This window comes from Anser brachyrhynchus, assembly GCF_964034855.1.
Source record: "Anser brachyrhynchus genome assembly, chromosome: 3".
Classification (NCBI taxonomy): Eukaryota; Metazoa; Chordata; class Aves; order Anseriformes; family Anatidae; genus Anser; species Anser brachyrhynchus.
The window spans coordinates 55,634,947-55,650,088 of NC_137696.1; the positions used below are offsets into that span (position 1 = coordinate 55,634,947).

Here is a 15,142-nt window from a genome sequence, read left to right on the forward strand (position 1 = left end):
CTAGAGAAGTCTGTCTATCAAGCTAACATAGTAGGGTAAGATTGATTGCCCAAACCAGGTAGTAGAGGTAGGTTTGAAAAGGCAGGAAAGGCAATATCCTTTGGAATATTACCTTTTTTTTCCTCCAGAGCAGCGAAAGTTTCTTGCACTTGTTCTGTCTTCCCGCAGGAGAACTTGCTGTCTCATTCTGGGGCAGAATTTTGTGAGAATTTTAGCAGGATGTTCCTTTCTTTCTTTATCTCTTTCCCTTCTTGCCTGTCCATAGTAAGTGATCACTTCCCTGGTGTTTGATGAAGCAGGTGAAAAAAAATAGACCACTGAGAATACATGATGGTGCTACAGTTTTAAGACCTGTAGTCAACTAAGCCATGCTTTAACCTCCCCATACTACTGCAACTGTATTGCTGGTTTGCTTCTGTTCTGGTGCAGCTTTACTGCAACTTAAGTGTCTGGATGAGCCCAACTTTAAAAGATCCTTGACATTGCTATCTGTCCAGAATCCTGTTCGGGGTCCAGTCAGAGAAAGGAAAAGCAACAGCTGAGATTCTCCATCGTTCTCCAGCTAAACCTAAAAGTCTTTCATGGGACAAGTAACAGTCCTTTCTGTTAACTACTATATGATCCCACTAAATTCTTACAGCATGTGTGAGCATGATATGTTCTCAAGGAAAACTTATGAAGAATCTTTTTTATTCTACTTATGAACAAGATACGTTCTCTGTCATTTTAATTTTGCAAATCGAGAGTAGCTGCTTACCATTCCTAAAAAGAAAGTATTTGTATCTCAATCAGAAGTTATGAGTTTCAGACAGGAATCCTTTGGTGTAATTATTTAGCTTGTCATAGACAGGACTTAGACTGGATGGTCACTATGGTCTCTTCTGGCATTAGATTAAATGAATCTCTGACAAATAATTGTAAAGTTCTAGAGAAGCTAATTTCAAAAGTTACTACCAGCTGTTCGTCATCACTGTCAATTGGTGTGATGCCCAAACTTTCCTGTGCACCATACATATACAATAACTGCCACTGAGAGTTTTTGATGATTGGTGCATCTGTTGTCAGATGAAATTCAGCCATGGCCTTTTGCTTTCTGTATTCTCTCTCTGCCTTTCTACTTATTGCGTCCCAGTGCAAAGCATTTGCCTAGTTTTGACCTTGGGGAAAGCCCCAAGGAGCCACTCACATTCTTCCTTACAGCCTGAGTGGACTGCAAGCTGTATTGCCCAACTGCAGTCAGTGCCCACTCCAGGAATTTCTGGAGGATGATCCCCAAATCAGTAAAATCTGCTGAGGGAACATGGACAACACAGTCTACTGGTAGCTAGCTGTGAGAGCTCAGCTGAATCCTGTCCTAAGACCCCACACTAGGAATTAAAACAGGATCGCTCATTTTAGCCTTGTTTTTTATATGCTCACATGTGATATACATTGAGAAGTTAGTAATTAAGTCCAGAGCATCAAAATATTAAATTTCAGAGTTGTAAAATCTTTATGGAAGCCAAAGCTTGTGTTATCCAATGCCATAGATAGTTTTTGTCTGATATGATTTAGCTAATGACACTGAATGTCTCTTGGTGTTTGCATAAACAATAAATAACTTATCTTTAAAAATTAATAATTCACTGAATAATGCATGTGCACTAGTCTGATTTATGGTGCTAATATGTTATGATAATGTGAAATTAAGTGGAAAGATGCTTCTGTAATGATATAACTTCAAATAACATCATCACTATTTTATATTTGCATTTCATCTGGAGTTTTAGTAGCTTCAATATTTGTAGAGATTGCTTTAACTTTTGCTTTCCTTTTTTAATGTATATTTTGTTTGCATTGAATCAATTTATGCCTAGCGCTTTGGTTCCATTGTTCATTATTGCAGTAGCACGAGGAGAACAGAATGTGATTTATACATAAACACGTATAATATATGATGTAATATACATATATATAATATTATACATGATTTAATATACATATATATAATATATATATTTGTAGTTACTACATGTATGTTATAAATATGCTTGTATACATTTCAAATTTACATTTTATATTTCCATATAAACTCAGCCACGGCATTGCAGATCTGATCCAATGCTCATTAAAGCCAGTGGAATATCTTAGTGGACTTTGGAGCAAATCAAGCAGCACTTTGATTTGCCCTCCATGGAAAGAGATTAGAAAAGCACAGCATTAAGTGAATGGTGCCTTGTTATTATTTTCAGACTCTAAAACAGTTACTCATTTCCTCTTTTTCGAAGAGAAATTGCCTGTTTGACTGAACTGATCAAATCTAGGTTTTCAGCCGTTGTTTTAATGTTTCAAGCACTATGAATGTGGGGTAAGACAGAGATTTCAGACACTGATCTTTAATCTTATAGTGTTGTGGATCCAGTCCAGCTGTTTCAGTTGACTTGTTCCAATGCTATTAAATCTGTATTCTGTTGCAGAATTCATTTATCCTTTTTTATTTTTAAACAAGAATGTGGCATGCAAAAAGTCTTGTTAATAGCTCCCACTAGCTAAGACAGTGCAGAATGAAAGTGTCACAAATGTCATTTCTCAGCATCTTCATTTCAAACACAGGTCATACAGTGAGCACATACTTGTGAAGATTAAATAATGAATCCCAAAATTTATCTGATTATTCTCAAAATTATCATTTTAATTTTCCCAAGTATGCATCATCTCAAATATGTTTCTTCGCTTCAAGTTTCTTATGTTTTGGGGTGGGGTTTGATTGTTCATTTGTCTGTTTTGTTTGTATGTGTGCTTCTTCTCTTCCACTCTTTCAGGTTTACAGGGATATGAGGTAGTGAGAAGGTTGGCTTTGACTACTTTGAGCTTCTCACCTACCAGGTGCATTGCACTGACAGAGTTTGTATGAGACTATATAAAATAACTAAGAATCAGATTGTTATACTGTAGACTGCAGTCTCCTTTTTGGACTGACCCATTGACAAGGCAGCAGTGCAGGGACTCTGTTAAAATGACCATTAAGTGCCATTTAGAACAAATAAGGCTGTCAGAATACTACCACCTTGTAAGTCTATTCTTAAAAGTTGTTTTGTCCCCAGTTCTTATTCCAATAATTAATGTTAGTATAGTACTTAACAGTGTCAACTAATTATTTGGCTTTTATTTGTCTTTCCTCTTGCTGTTCTGTTCTGTTATTCCATCTTGTATGTTATATGGGGAAAATACATTTATGGATGACAATGGTATCCTTCAATTCACTGTGCATCGTAACTACATGTGAACAGAATATGGTGAAAAACATGAGGAGTGCAGTTTTTTCCCAGCGCTCAATAATCTTGAAGGACAAAGGTCTGCAAGTGTTCCTAAATCAACCAGAAAATCAAAAGAGAAAACAACTGAGAAGACAGAAAAGGACAAGTCCAATAAAGAAAGGGGATCACTTATGTCTCTTGTATTTCAACCTGAATATCAGGTGAGAACAAATTTAAGAATTTGGATTTGTTGAAAGTGTAATATTTATGCAAAGTATTTTCAGCTCTGTTGATCAGAATTACTAGCACTTTTAGGGTATCCCTTGTGTTTCTCTGTGCCCTGCTTTGCCAACTTCTTACTTTACACCTGAGAATGATTGAATTGCGTGTGTAAATGACAGGTATCCTGCATTTAGAGATGTGATGTGCTCATTTCTTTATGTGCAACACCAGCACTGACAGTTTCTTTTGGACATCTAGTTTCTGTCTCTACTGAAGGTTTATTAAATTCCATTAATTTGTCATCTTGATTTCGAATTAGAATCACTTGTACTGGTTTTCATGGGGCCCTCAGGGAGATAAAATAGGTCTTTCCCTTAGGTTAGTTCCTCTTTTACACGTTACAATTGTTATTAGCTTATAGGTATACAGTGGCAGAAAAATCACTTACCTGCTTGCAAATTCTTCTCATCTATGGTAGGATAGTTTGAATGTGTTGTGGTTGACCAACCTGTATGCATGCTTTAAAAGTAGTAATTGACTTTATTGATTACAAACAGATTAATATAAAGTGAAGAAGAAACTGGCAGGTCTTCCTTTAATAGCATTGCCTTTGCTGTTTTTTGTTCATTTGTTTGTTTTTGGCTGCCTCATGGGTGGTATTTCTGTGGGAGACCATCTCCATAAATTTTTTTTGTGAAGAAATTTCTACTGGATTGTTTTGTTGACTAAAGTTATTGCACAGCAAGCTTCCTTATAACTCATATCCACACCTCATCATACTGAGTTTAGGAGCAGTGCCTTAACCCTTCTTCCAGAGCAGTCAGAGTGCCTGCATTTGAGACAGTTAGCCACATAAATGTATTGCAGCTTCAGGTTGTGTCAGATTTCTGCCTTCAGCTCCAATGTTGGGGTATGCTACAGGTGCTGGGATGATAACTTTTGGGAGCTCTTCAGTCTGTCACAAAAATAGATGCAGGTTTCAAGAGGAGACTGCCTGCTGATTAAGAAGATGTCTGCCTTTAGTCTCGAAGAAAAGCTGAGCTCCTATCTCTACTTCTGAATCTTGGGCTTCAAGCTTCTTGAGATGGTACACTTTTGAGAAATATGTGCAGCACAGTATTTTATTTATTAGTCAGACAGCAGAATAGACTTTGAGCAGAATAGCCCTTTGAGCACTACTTGCATCCTATGGTATGGTATGGAGAAGCTTTCATTAAAGTAGTTTAGAGAATTTGGAACGTGATTAGAAAGAATCTGATGCCAAAGGAAATAGAGCAAGATATATTTCTAAAGAAAAATCCAGGTTAAAAATTAATAAGACTTCTTGGGAAAAAAAAAAAAAGGATGTGGAAAGAAGGAAAGGAAAGTAGGGAAGGAAAGAAGGAAAAAAGCTTGACAGGGAGATAATTACATGAAAAAATGTTCAGACAGACTGTTGAGAAGAACTGGGAATGTAGAGCATGCTAGATAGGGGTTGGGCAAGGCATACAAACTACCTTAGAGGGGCTTGTTGCAAAGCAATTTTTCTTTCCTTTGGCAGCAGTTTGTTTAGTTTGCAAGTCAAAGTCTATCAATGTGTAATGTATACCAGCTGTGAAAATTACAAAGGTACAGAAATATAGCTTCATCCTAATAGTGGTAATAGATGTATATTGATAAATATATTATGTTTACGGTACTTCACTTTCAGCAAGCTGCTTTAAACAAACCGTACTGGACTTTACGTCTAGTTAGTGAGCAGAGAGAGGCAGAAGTTCTGGAGGTGAAGAAAGACACTCAGCGAGCAGATGAGATCAAAGCCATGAAACAAGCATGGGAGTCTGCAGAGCCAGGAAGAGCTGTCAAGGTAATCAGAGAGCAATCCTTGTGGTAATGTGTCTTCACAACTCGCAAAAGCTGTTGTGACGGCTGAGCGGTTACCAAAACTGAGACACAAGTTCTTGACTCTCCTCTTCACCACTTGGTGGAAGACGGGAAATTTTTTCACAGCCTAAAGTATCAAAAGTGCTGGTGTGCATGACTTCTGGGCAGGAATCTATATCATCTACTTTAGGCTTGAGATCACTGAGACTTTAGTTTCCATTTTACTGAACAGAGAAAAGATTTTCCTTAGAACACTTGCTACCTCTACACAACTGCAAAGCTGCCACTTGCGGCAAGCTGAATGTTTAGCATGAACAGATTCTAGTGAGAAATACATTGCTATAAACATGCCAGGAAGATTCCTGTTGAAGAACTGGCACCTGGCCATATCATCAATCTAATTGTCTCCTACAGCCAGGATTCCCAAATTCCTTCTGGGTTGCAGGTACCCATGAGCCTGTACATGCCACTGTGTATTAATTCACCATTTTGGAGAAGCAATACTAATTCAGATGTATCAAATGCAGCTGGGCTCTTTTAACACAACAGTGTTAAAGGTACATCTCAGAAGCGAAACCTCGTTCATGGGTCTTCCCAGTTATGCTGGCAGATTTTCTCATTTCTTTTCCGTGTATGCAAAGCTCATAAAATTTTCTGACACCATTTTATTAAATTCTGATCTAAGGAGAGATGCATTTCTTTGTGGTTTTGATTGGTTGTGCTGGGACTGAAAATGTAAGCACTGCATCCTAAAGATTAACTGGAAATGACTCCACTTTGATGTGGCCACTTTGATGTACCCACTTTGATAGACTCTTCAGAATGCCGTTCTATCACCATTGCCTTTTTTTACTCTGAAAATCAACTGAATTACAGCTAAAGGCTTCCATTTTAAAAGCTCCTTAGGTCTATGGCAATTTTCTAAATCAGCTGTGATTATGAAAATTACATGCAGTAGTAAATGTACATAATACAGTGAAAAAAGGTTTAACTTGGGTGTCTGCTATTCTAAGTAGCTTCTCTTCATTCTTCTTCATCACCTGTCCCCAGCATCTCTTATTTCAGGAGTCACATGCCTGTTGACCCAGGGAATTAGACGCCTGACTCCAGGCTGATATTTGGCTCCTCTGTTCATTCTGGCAATCTGCGCTCTTAAGAGAAAGCCCAATGAGCCCAAGTCACCTTCTGAAAAGACAAGCAGAAGTGGTGATGCCTGTATTTAGCATCAAAGATAATTTAGCCTGAGAGGGTTTGCCCTCATAGATCCCATTCCTCAGGATGAAGCTCAAATCACCAAGGCTACAGGAGCTCCTAGGATGAAGTACTAGCTCCCTAAAGAGATGCAGTGAGAGGGGTTCTGACCATGAGTTCAGCTATGAGGAAACAGACCCTGTTTTCAGGGGCTGATTTTCTTTTTAAATCCAAAGAGTATTTGAAGCTGCCTGGAGGTCAGGGGTTTTCCAGTAGTTCACTGCATCTTTAGTGTACATACTCCATGTCTCAGGACTCATTTAATAGGAATCCTAGCATCTTTTCTGTTTCCTGACCCAGGCAGAGTTGTATACTACATTACTGACAGCATAATTTTCTTATTTGGGATATATACTAAATGTAAACAGTATGCACTGAGAAGAGTCAAACCCTTCAAAGTGTGCTGCCTACTTTCCATTTTGCTGAGCTACCATCTCACTAAGGTTTACTTAGAGGTTCTTATTCATATACTCAAGACACGCTTGCTTTAAATTTAAGATAAACTTTAAATACTAGTTTCAATTTATTTCCCCTCTATGCAACACGTTAAAACTAAACAAATAAAGGTTCAAGAACATTACTAGAAAAAAAAAAAAAAGGATGTTTAATGTTGACAGTTTATTATTTCAGAAAAAAAAATCTTCTGCAATGATGGTTTGAATATGACTCTAACATAAAGCATAGTCCTCATATTTATATATTTTTTTCCACCAAGTGCCTCACTTATGCTATTCGTGTTGTCTGAGGAGATGTTTTCATGGATCAAACCAGTGAAATATACTCACCAGTAATAATAAATTGGCATCATATCTCACCATGTGCTGGATTCAAAGATTTACTGTCCTATTGATTGCTTATAGATTCCTACTTTGAAAATTCTTTGGGTTTTAAAGTATGTAATAGAGGTCTTATCTGGATTAAAACTTTGTTCTCTAGGCTTTTCAGGAACGCATGAAGTTTATTAATAAGCATGCTGCAAGAGATTCAGAGGAGTCTGTAGCTGAAGCTGACGTTGCCAGTTTAACACCCAGATCAGAAGAAAGAGGTAAGGGTATAACTTTCTGTCAGGCATGTCATCTTTATTTTTGAGCATTGTAATTTTAAGATATAAAGGGATATTAATCACTTGAAAGAAAAAAATGTCTAAAAATTAATGTGGTGTAAAACACCACAATACAGGTTTTTCTGCTATGGGTTTCCAAATGTAGCCTGTACATAGCACAACCAGTGTTTTAATGTACAATGTGAAATTAAATAGTAGGATTTAAAGCATTCTGCATAGGTTATTGAGTTCCCTAAAACATATTTAATGTAAGTAAATGGAGAGAACAGCCCCTTTAAAGGAGTCCAAATGCACAGTGGCATGCTTAGTCTCTATCTTCTCTGTCCCCTCTGTTTTAATTGTTGTATTGCTCCAGCTGCAGACTAGTCCTACCATGCTAGAATTCCAACACTAAACAAAGCTGGCGTTTTTGGAAGTTCAGTGGAAAATACCTACTCCCTCAATTCCAAGTTTGGTCCCAGAGCTCATAAGTATAGATATATTTTTTTAAATGTTTAGCAGCTGAAATTGCATATCACTAAGACACTACTACTTCTAACGTGCATTTTCTCTGTGTTAATGTTCATGGACAATGCTCTGGAAGTGAGGTGTCAAAAAGTGCATAAAACACATACAGAGCAGCACCAGCTTCCCAGAGACTTGCACAAGAGATGTCTAATTTTTCTTAGTGGTGACAATTTCTATGGGGTCTTCCTCTGTATTCCCCAGTAATTATTGGATGCTGATGAAAATCTGAGCTAGATGCAAGGCTGCAAGGTTTTTTTTTGTTGTTTTTGGTTTTGTTTTTTTTTTCTCTCCTGAGAATAATGAGACCTGAGATCAGGTCATCAGAATAATAAAGAATAATAATACTCAGTTTGCTTATGACAATATCTGGCCATGGATATTTGCATGGAACTAGAATTTGTGACTAGTATGTAACCTGTAAAGATTAGTGTTTAGTCAGTCAGGTAACTAATCCTCCCGGGAATGTTTCAGAACTTACAGCAGAAGTAGTCTTCACCTTATGCTATTGACAAATACATCATTATTTACTTTTTGCATTCCAGAAGAACTAGAAAAAAATATTATTATTTTTTTAACTTATTGGGTAAGAACTTCAAAATTAACAGCTGTCTACCAGGTTCTTTGTTCTAAACTAAGCATTTGGAGTGCAATGTAATGTCTCATGAATTAGAGAGGTGATAACCCAGTGACTTTAAGTTGTGATGGTTCAGTTCCCTAGCGTGCGGGAAAAGTCAATAATGTTCTTGAACATTTCTGTAATATTCCGTGTATTAATTAGAATTTTTAGGCTCTAGAGAATAATTTTCTGATGGGCAGTGTCTGAAGTACTTCCAAATTTTGTGTCACTTTCCTGCACCAACAGAGAAGGCTGGTATATTTGTCTATGTAAATATAGAGGTTTACTTTATTTTTTTTTAATGCTCAGAAACCTCTTTCCTATTGTTGGTGAGAAAATTTTAGTAATATCTTTAAATGTTTCAATTAATTAATGCAATAAATAGGTTAATAAGAGAGCTTTTATGGAAACAAACTACCACAGTCATCATTAAATCTCATCAAACTTCATGGGCTTTTCCACCACAGCCAGATGAACTGAAAGAAGTAAGTGCTGAAATAATCACAAAACAGCTCAGCACAGTGACATTATTAATATCATATGTATCCCTGTCTTGTGAAAATGCTACATTAAAGCATAACACATATACTATCCATGTGGTTAAAAACATTCTAAGACTGCATTCTTACTATTTTAAATTGTCATGCGACCTTTTTTCTTGAGATTGTTATTTTCTAAGCAAAACATATGCCCAAAAGTGAATATATTTTTTTAAATTATAGCCAAGACTGAGCAATCAGATTTTTATAGATTTTTTGTTTGTTTATGAAAGAAAGTGATTCCTTGCTTATTAAAATTTATTCTCTAGGCATTTTAAATTGGTTATTCTTGTTTATATTTACACTCCTTCATGAATCATTTTGATTTAGCTAAAATACATGTACAAATTTCACTCTAGTATTTTTTTAGCATCTTTGATTCTATCATAAGTATCAGAAGTAAAAATGCAGAAATATTGTATCATCTCCAACCCGTATTCTCTATTAATAATTCATTTTGCTGAGCCAAGAGAGGGGAGGGAAAAAAAGCGATATTACAATTTAGATGGACCTGCCTACCATAACTGAACAACTGTTTTAATCTGTTTTGCTGTAGGTTCTTTTTCTCTTACCTCAGAAAAGAGAAAATCACAAGCAGCTATTGACCCAAGTTTACCAATGCAGCAGAAAAAATGGAAGCCTCCAGACCTTAGTCCTTACATGAGGTAAACTACAGCAAGAAAAATTTGCCAGTGAAACACAAAAATGAAAGACTAAGGGGTTTTGTATATATAGGAATTAGTAAATGCAATAACATTGTTTAAGCACTTATATCTCATCCATATTTTTATGCCATATAATAGATGTGAATTTAGACTTAGTCCTTCATATCACTGATGTAAGCTACAATTCTGTCACATACTTGTTAAAGTTGTTGTGACAATCCTGGATCATGTTTAATCTGTCCTTCACGTCGCATGCGCAGAATCATGTAGTAGTAAATGTAGAGTGTAAATGGTATCTTGATGGTTTTCCACTTTGATTTTCCTGGCATGGATGTTTTTTAAAATCAGAAAATCAGTGCTTTCCTACATCCTAATATAATTTTTGTCTTTTTTTTTTTTTAATGTGTTGCATGTCAAAGGAGTAGAATTACTGCATTGCGTGTAATGAAAATGTGACATAAAAATCTGAAGGAAATTCATATGCATCCAAATATGTTTATTTCAGTGATCATCTTGAAAGAAATGCATATGAAGTTTGTCATGATATGGTGCTAGGCTCAGTATGTTTAACAAATGTGGTGTAGTTAATGATAATAGTTAATAACTGAAATAATTATATGCTTTATTCAAAATAATTATTTTCATTATTGCATGTGTCAATATGAACCTGTCTGTCTAATATGCATGCACTTGCATGTTGGCTATGCTGCAGCCAGAATCAAGTTCAAACACAAGTCCACCAGTGTTCATTGTGGCATTTATGCAACTGGTTGATTTGCAAAAGATCTTAGACCACATGCTTATTGCCCAAATTCAATTTTAAATTGAAAGGGAAACTGGTATTATATTGAAATGAACAATATTAAAACAATAGAAAGTATGGGAAAATATCTTCCATAGGCTTGAGTTATGGAACGATTTCATTTTTCTTTAGTTCCTTGACTTTTACACTCATCATTTAAGTCAAGTAAGAAAAATATATTATCCACTTAGCTGCCATTATGCCAATGGGGGGGAGGGGGACAGGAACGACACAAACAAACAAAAAAATGTTTCAGCGCTGAATTATAATACCAAAAACTTCTAAAAAAACTAAGATATTTCTTGCAAATTAAAAATGTGTAACATGTAGAAATTTTTCATATGCTCGAAGATGAGCATGATTTTACCAATATTTTAAAATAGCCACTCAAGTATAAGACCTTGCCTCACCAATGCACTTCCTTACTGGTGTTAAGTATAAGAAGGGGAAAGGTGACTCCTTAACCATATCTAACTGTACAATGGTTACTTTACATTATGTAAGCCAAAGATATACATATAGGTATTATGAAAAATATACAGCACCCCAAACTGTATTTGAAATGAGATAAATATATTTGTTTTTCCTTCAGAAAAACAATGTCTGAATCTATGCTAAGAAACGAGTCTATCATTCAACAGCGAGAGATACATAAACTGGAAAAAATCAACCATTTTAGAGAACTTCGAGAGCTGGTTTTGGAGCAAAGAGAAAAAGAGCAAAACGCTAGAGCTTTATTGAAGCAAAATATACTTGAAATGTATGAGAAGCTACAGGTAGGTTTTCAAGTTTACGTTTCTGTAACTGTTACTCTGATATCCACCATTAGCATGAATATCCTGATCAACAATTCTCAAAACTTTTGTATTCCATATCAGTAATTAGAATTAGTGTACAAGTTTGAAATTTCACTTGGGCAAAGATTAAAACTAAAGTCCATAGGAAAACAAACAAACAAAACAAACAGTACTACACAACATCATGAATATTCTTAATATATTCTTGTTATAGTTCTTTGCAAAAACAATTTTAGGACTATCACCATAACAGTATAGTTTAAAGTGAGAAGAAATTGAACATTTGATATATATGACCAGATGTACATTACATAAAGCATCTCTGTTTGTTTATTTTTTAATGTTTTGCGGTTGTATTTGGAGGTTTTGCAAAGTAATAAAGAAAAAGATAATTCATGTAGGAGTGAGTTGCTCCTAATATGTCCTACAGCAAAGATAGAGAACACAGACTTCCTGGAATATACATGATGTCAAAAAATAACTGGAATTGTTAATCCTTAAAGAAACATAGCTACAAATAATAAATCTGGTATCACTAGTGAAGGTTCCAGTGCTAGGATTAACTCAACCGATACATCACACGTGAAATTGGTACAAATATCCTAACATAATTGGCTTAACTTTTGATTGTCAACAGGAACAAAATGTACCTTTGGTTGTCTACAGAAACAAAATGTGTTGTCACACAGTGGTGATACAGTAACCATTAACAATCAGCTGGTGACTGCTCAGAGTTCTTAAAAGTAGCTAAGAGACAGTAAAATTAATTTTAGATTAAACCAACTGTTTAATAGAAATAACTTGAAAACACCTTCTTAACCAAGTACCCAGCCAGCTTTGTTTATATTACTTAACCATAAGCCTGCAAGGAGCCATAGTCCTCTACCAGTGACTGATTGATCCCTAATCCCTAATAACAATGTGTCCACATTTTCAGATGTTGCTATGATTTTGGATGCCTAACATACATTATTAAGGAAAACTTTTCTAGAGTAGTTCGTCTGCTCTTTCAAGGAGGCATGTACATTTAAGATGTTCCACAGTAGTAATCTGAGTTACTTGCAAATATGCATATTGTGCTGATTAGTAATTTTACAGTTTTTTCATCTGTAGACCACAGAGAACTATATAAAGGTCTCCATGTATCCCCATTTTCCAGGATGGAAACATAACGGGAAAAAGTTTTTAGAAGTGTCCAAGTCCCACTTGGTCTAAATCTCATTGAAGGCCAATGTGATTTAGGCTCCTTGAGTTTCTTCTGAAAATGACACATGAGCTCCTAAACCATTTCAGTACTTCTGAAAACAAGGTTTTAAGTTTTTTTGTTAAGTGGAGTACGAAAAATAGGTGTGGTTTGTTTGTTTTTATTTGTTTTGTTTTTGACTTATTTAATGCAACAAAGCCAGTAAGTAACAGAAGCAGGACTAGACCCAGCTGTGTAACAAGTTTTTTGCCCTATCTTCTTCCCACGCAATTAGCTTATTAAACAAGCAGTTAAAAAAAAAATCATGAATTTTCTCTTTTTTTCTTCATGGTGAAAAGGTTGATATATAGCTGTGTCCCTGTGACAAATCAATAGCAATACAAGTCTGGGCAACAAGAAAAGGAGAGAGGCCCTACCTGTACTAATATAGTCAGAAAGTGAAATATAACTAAAAGGATGCAGTTGCTTGTGATGAAATGCAGATTCATGTGTTGCTGTCTGGTTTTGGCTAGGCATCCTTAGATGAAACACGAGGCCAAGTTCACAGCATTCGGGAAGCATACAGAAGCAAGCTGCTAGAGGCTGAACGCAGAAAACGTGATGAGCTGGCAGCTCAAGAAGCAATCCTGCAAACAGAGCAAGAGAAGAAAAGCCCAGATGCACGCAAAAAAAAGCAAGGAAAAGGATTAGGAAAAAGAAAGTAGTTGATAGTACTACTGAATTGTACTTAACTCTTTGGGAAATAAAATCTATACGCAAAGATGAAAGACTAGTTGCTATTTTCCAGTGTATGTGTCAAGTATGTCATATTTTATCTCTCTGACTGCTGCTATCAAAAAATTGATTTAGTATTCTTCTTTTTATTAAAGTGTTTGGTATTTTGCTTGTCACAAATGGTACTCAGAACTATTAAATTTTATACTTTTTACTGGAAATACATTTTGCAATAAAAAATCATACTGCATTCAGAGTTTTCTCCCCAAATCATGCTTTCATCTTGTTTTTTCAAACAATCAAAATGGAGCTAGTCAAGAATGAGCCAGAGTTGGAACAGTGAATGTAACCTATCAGTCTTGAAGTCATTTAACTTTGCAGAAACATGAGCTCCTTAAGTCGATGACAACTTGTGAGTTTATAATAATTAAGTAGTGGCATACCACATATCTCTTATGCAGGCATTGGAAGGCTTCCCAAAGCCTGGTTTAGTAGACACTCACAAGCTATCTGTGTACTGTAGTATTTTTTCCCTTTCACATCTGGCATCATTCTCAGAAGTGGTTTTGAATCTCACAGTAGCTCTCTGTAGTAGCTCATGGCACAGACAAGGCCTGTTGAATGCTCCCTTAAATCTTATTACTCTCTTTATCTTTCCTTAACTATATTTTTCGCATGGTGGCTTTGGACAAAGTCATTACAATAAACCATCAGCTGGAACTTAAAAATGTTTCTTAAGGGTAGAAACTGTGTGTGTGTGAAATGACATTCACAGGCTTTCTGCATAAAGTGCAAAATATTTCCCTTCAGCTCTTGCTTTGATTGGTGTAGAATTCCTAATTTTTTTAATACTGTTATCAAATACAAAAAAATACATATTTTCATACTCACTAGCTAGCACTCTGTAATAAGAGAGAATGGTCAAAACTTTTACAATGGAAAAAACTCCGTCTAGACCAGATGGAGCTGTTATAAATGGCTTAAAGAACTTTCTGTATGTAGTCACACACCGAAGTCTAGGAAGTTTGACTGCCTACATGTTGTATATATACAATATGTCCATTTCATTATCTAGGTACATGGGAAACTGAGAATCACCTATTTAATGCAAATCACAAGAAATGTTATCCTTTGTGTCCCATCCATTGATACTGGATATCCATTGCATTTTAAACTAGCCTTTCTTCTGCATCTTAATGATGTACCAGATGTTCATCTTCTACTGGTTCTGCTCACCTCTGTTTTATCAGTACCTTACTGCCTGTCTTGAACTTGACTCATTCCTCTATCAGTCTGTGATGTTTGTTCTTTGTACATCGTCACACCTACACACCTGCTGTGATGCCTCTGCCTCCATTCAGCCCCCTTCCTCCCATACAACATAAACTAAACTCACTGGACTGAGTTTTTGTGTTGGCTAATAAGGAGTTGACAACGGAGTCCTAAAATTGCACTGATGATTTTTATTTCAAAGAGCAGGAGCTAGCTTTTGCTTTGACCTATACATGCCGCAAATAAAAAGCCTGTCAGTCTTGTGCTATAATTGCTCTGACTTTGTCCTCTCTATTTTGGAATATGGGCTATACTGCTTTATAATATTCCATCTTGTTTCCATGGCAATAGCACGTGTTGGTTGTCTTCTTATGTGAATCTCTAATGAGCT

General features: G+C 35.9%; 1 protein-coding gene across 2 annotated transcripts in view; it reads left to right on the forward strand.

Moving 5' to 3' along the window:
* The window catches only part of ADGB (androglobin), a 120,428-nt gene extending 106,693 nt beyond the window's left edge, over positions 1-13,735 (forward strand). For both annotated transcript variants that reach the window (XM_080585377.1, XM_080585378.1), the window contains 6 exons: positions 3,270-3,457; positions 5,149-5,304; positions 7,509-7,617; positions 9,854-9,962; positions 11,357-11,540; positions 13,278-13,735. In XM_080585377.1, coding sequence (XP_080441503.1) covers positions 3,270-3,457; positions 5,149-5,304; positions 7,509-7,617; positions 9,854-9,962; positions 11,357-11,540; positions 13,278-13,469 — 938 coding nt within the window. In that variant the 3' untranslated portion in view covers positions 13,470-13,735. The remainder of the gene's footprint in view (positions 1-3,269; positions 3,458-5,148; positions 5,305-7,508; positions 7,618-9,853; positions 9,963-11,356; positions 11,541-13,277) is intronic.
* The last annotated feature ends 1,407 nt before the right edge of the window (positions 13,736-15,142 follow it).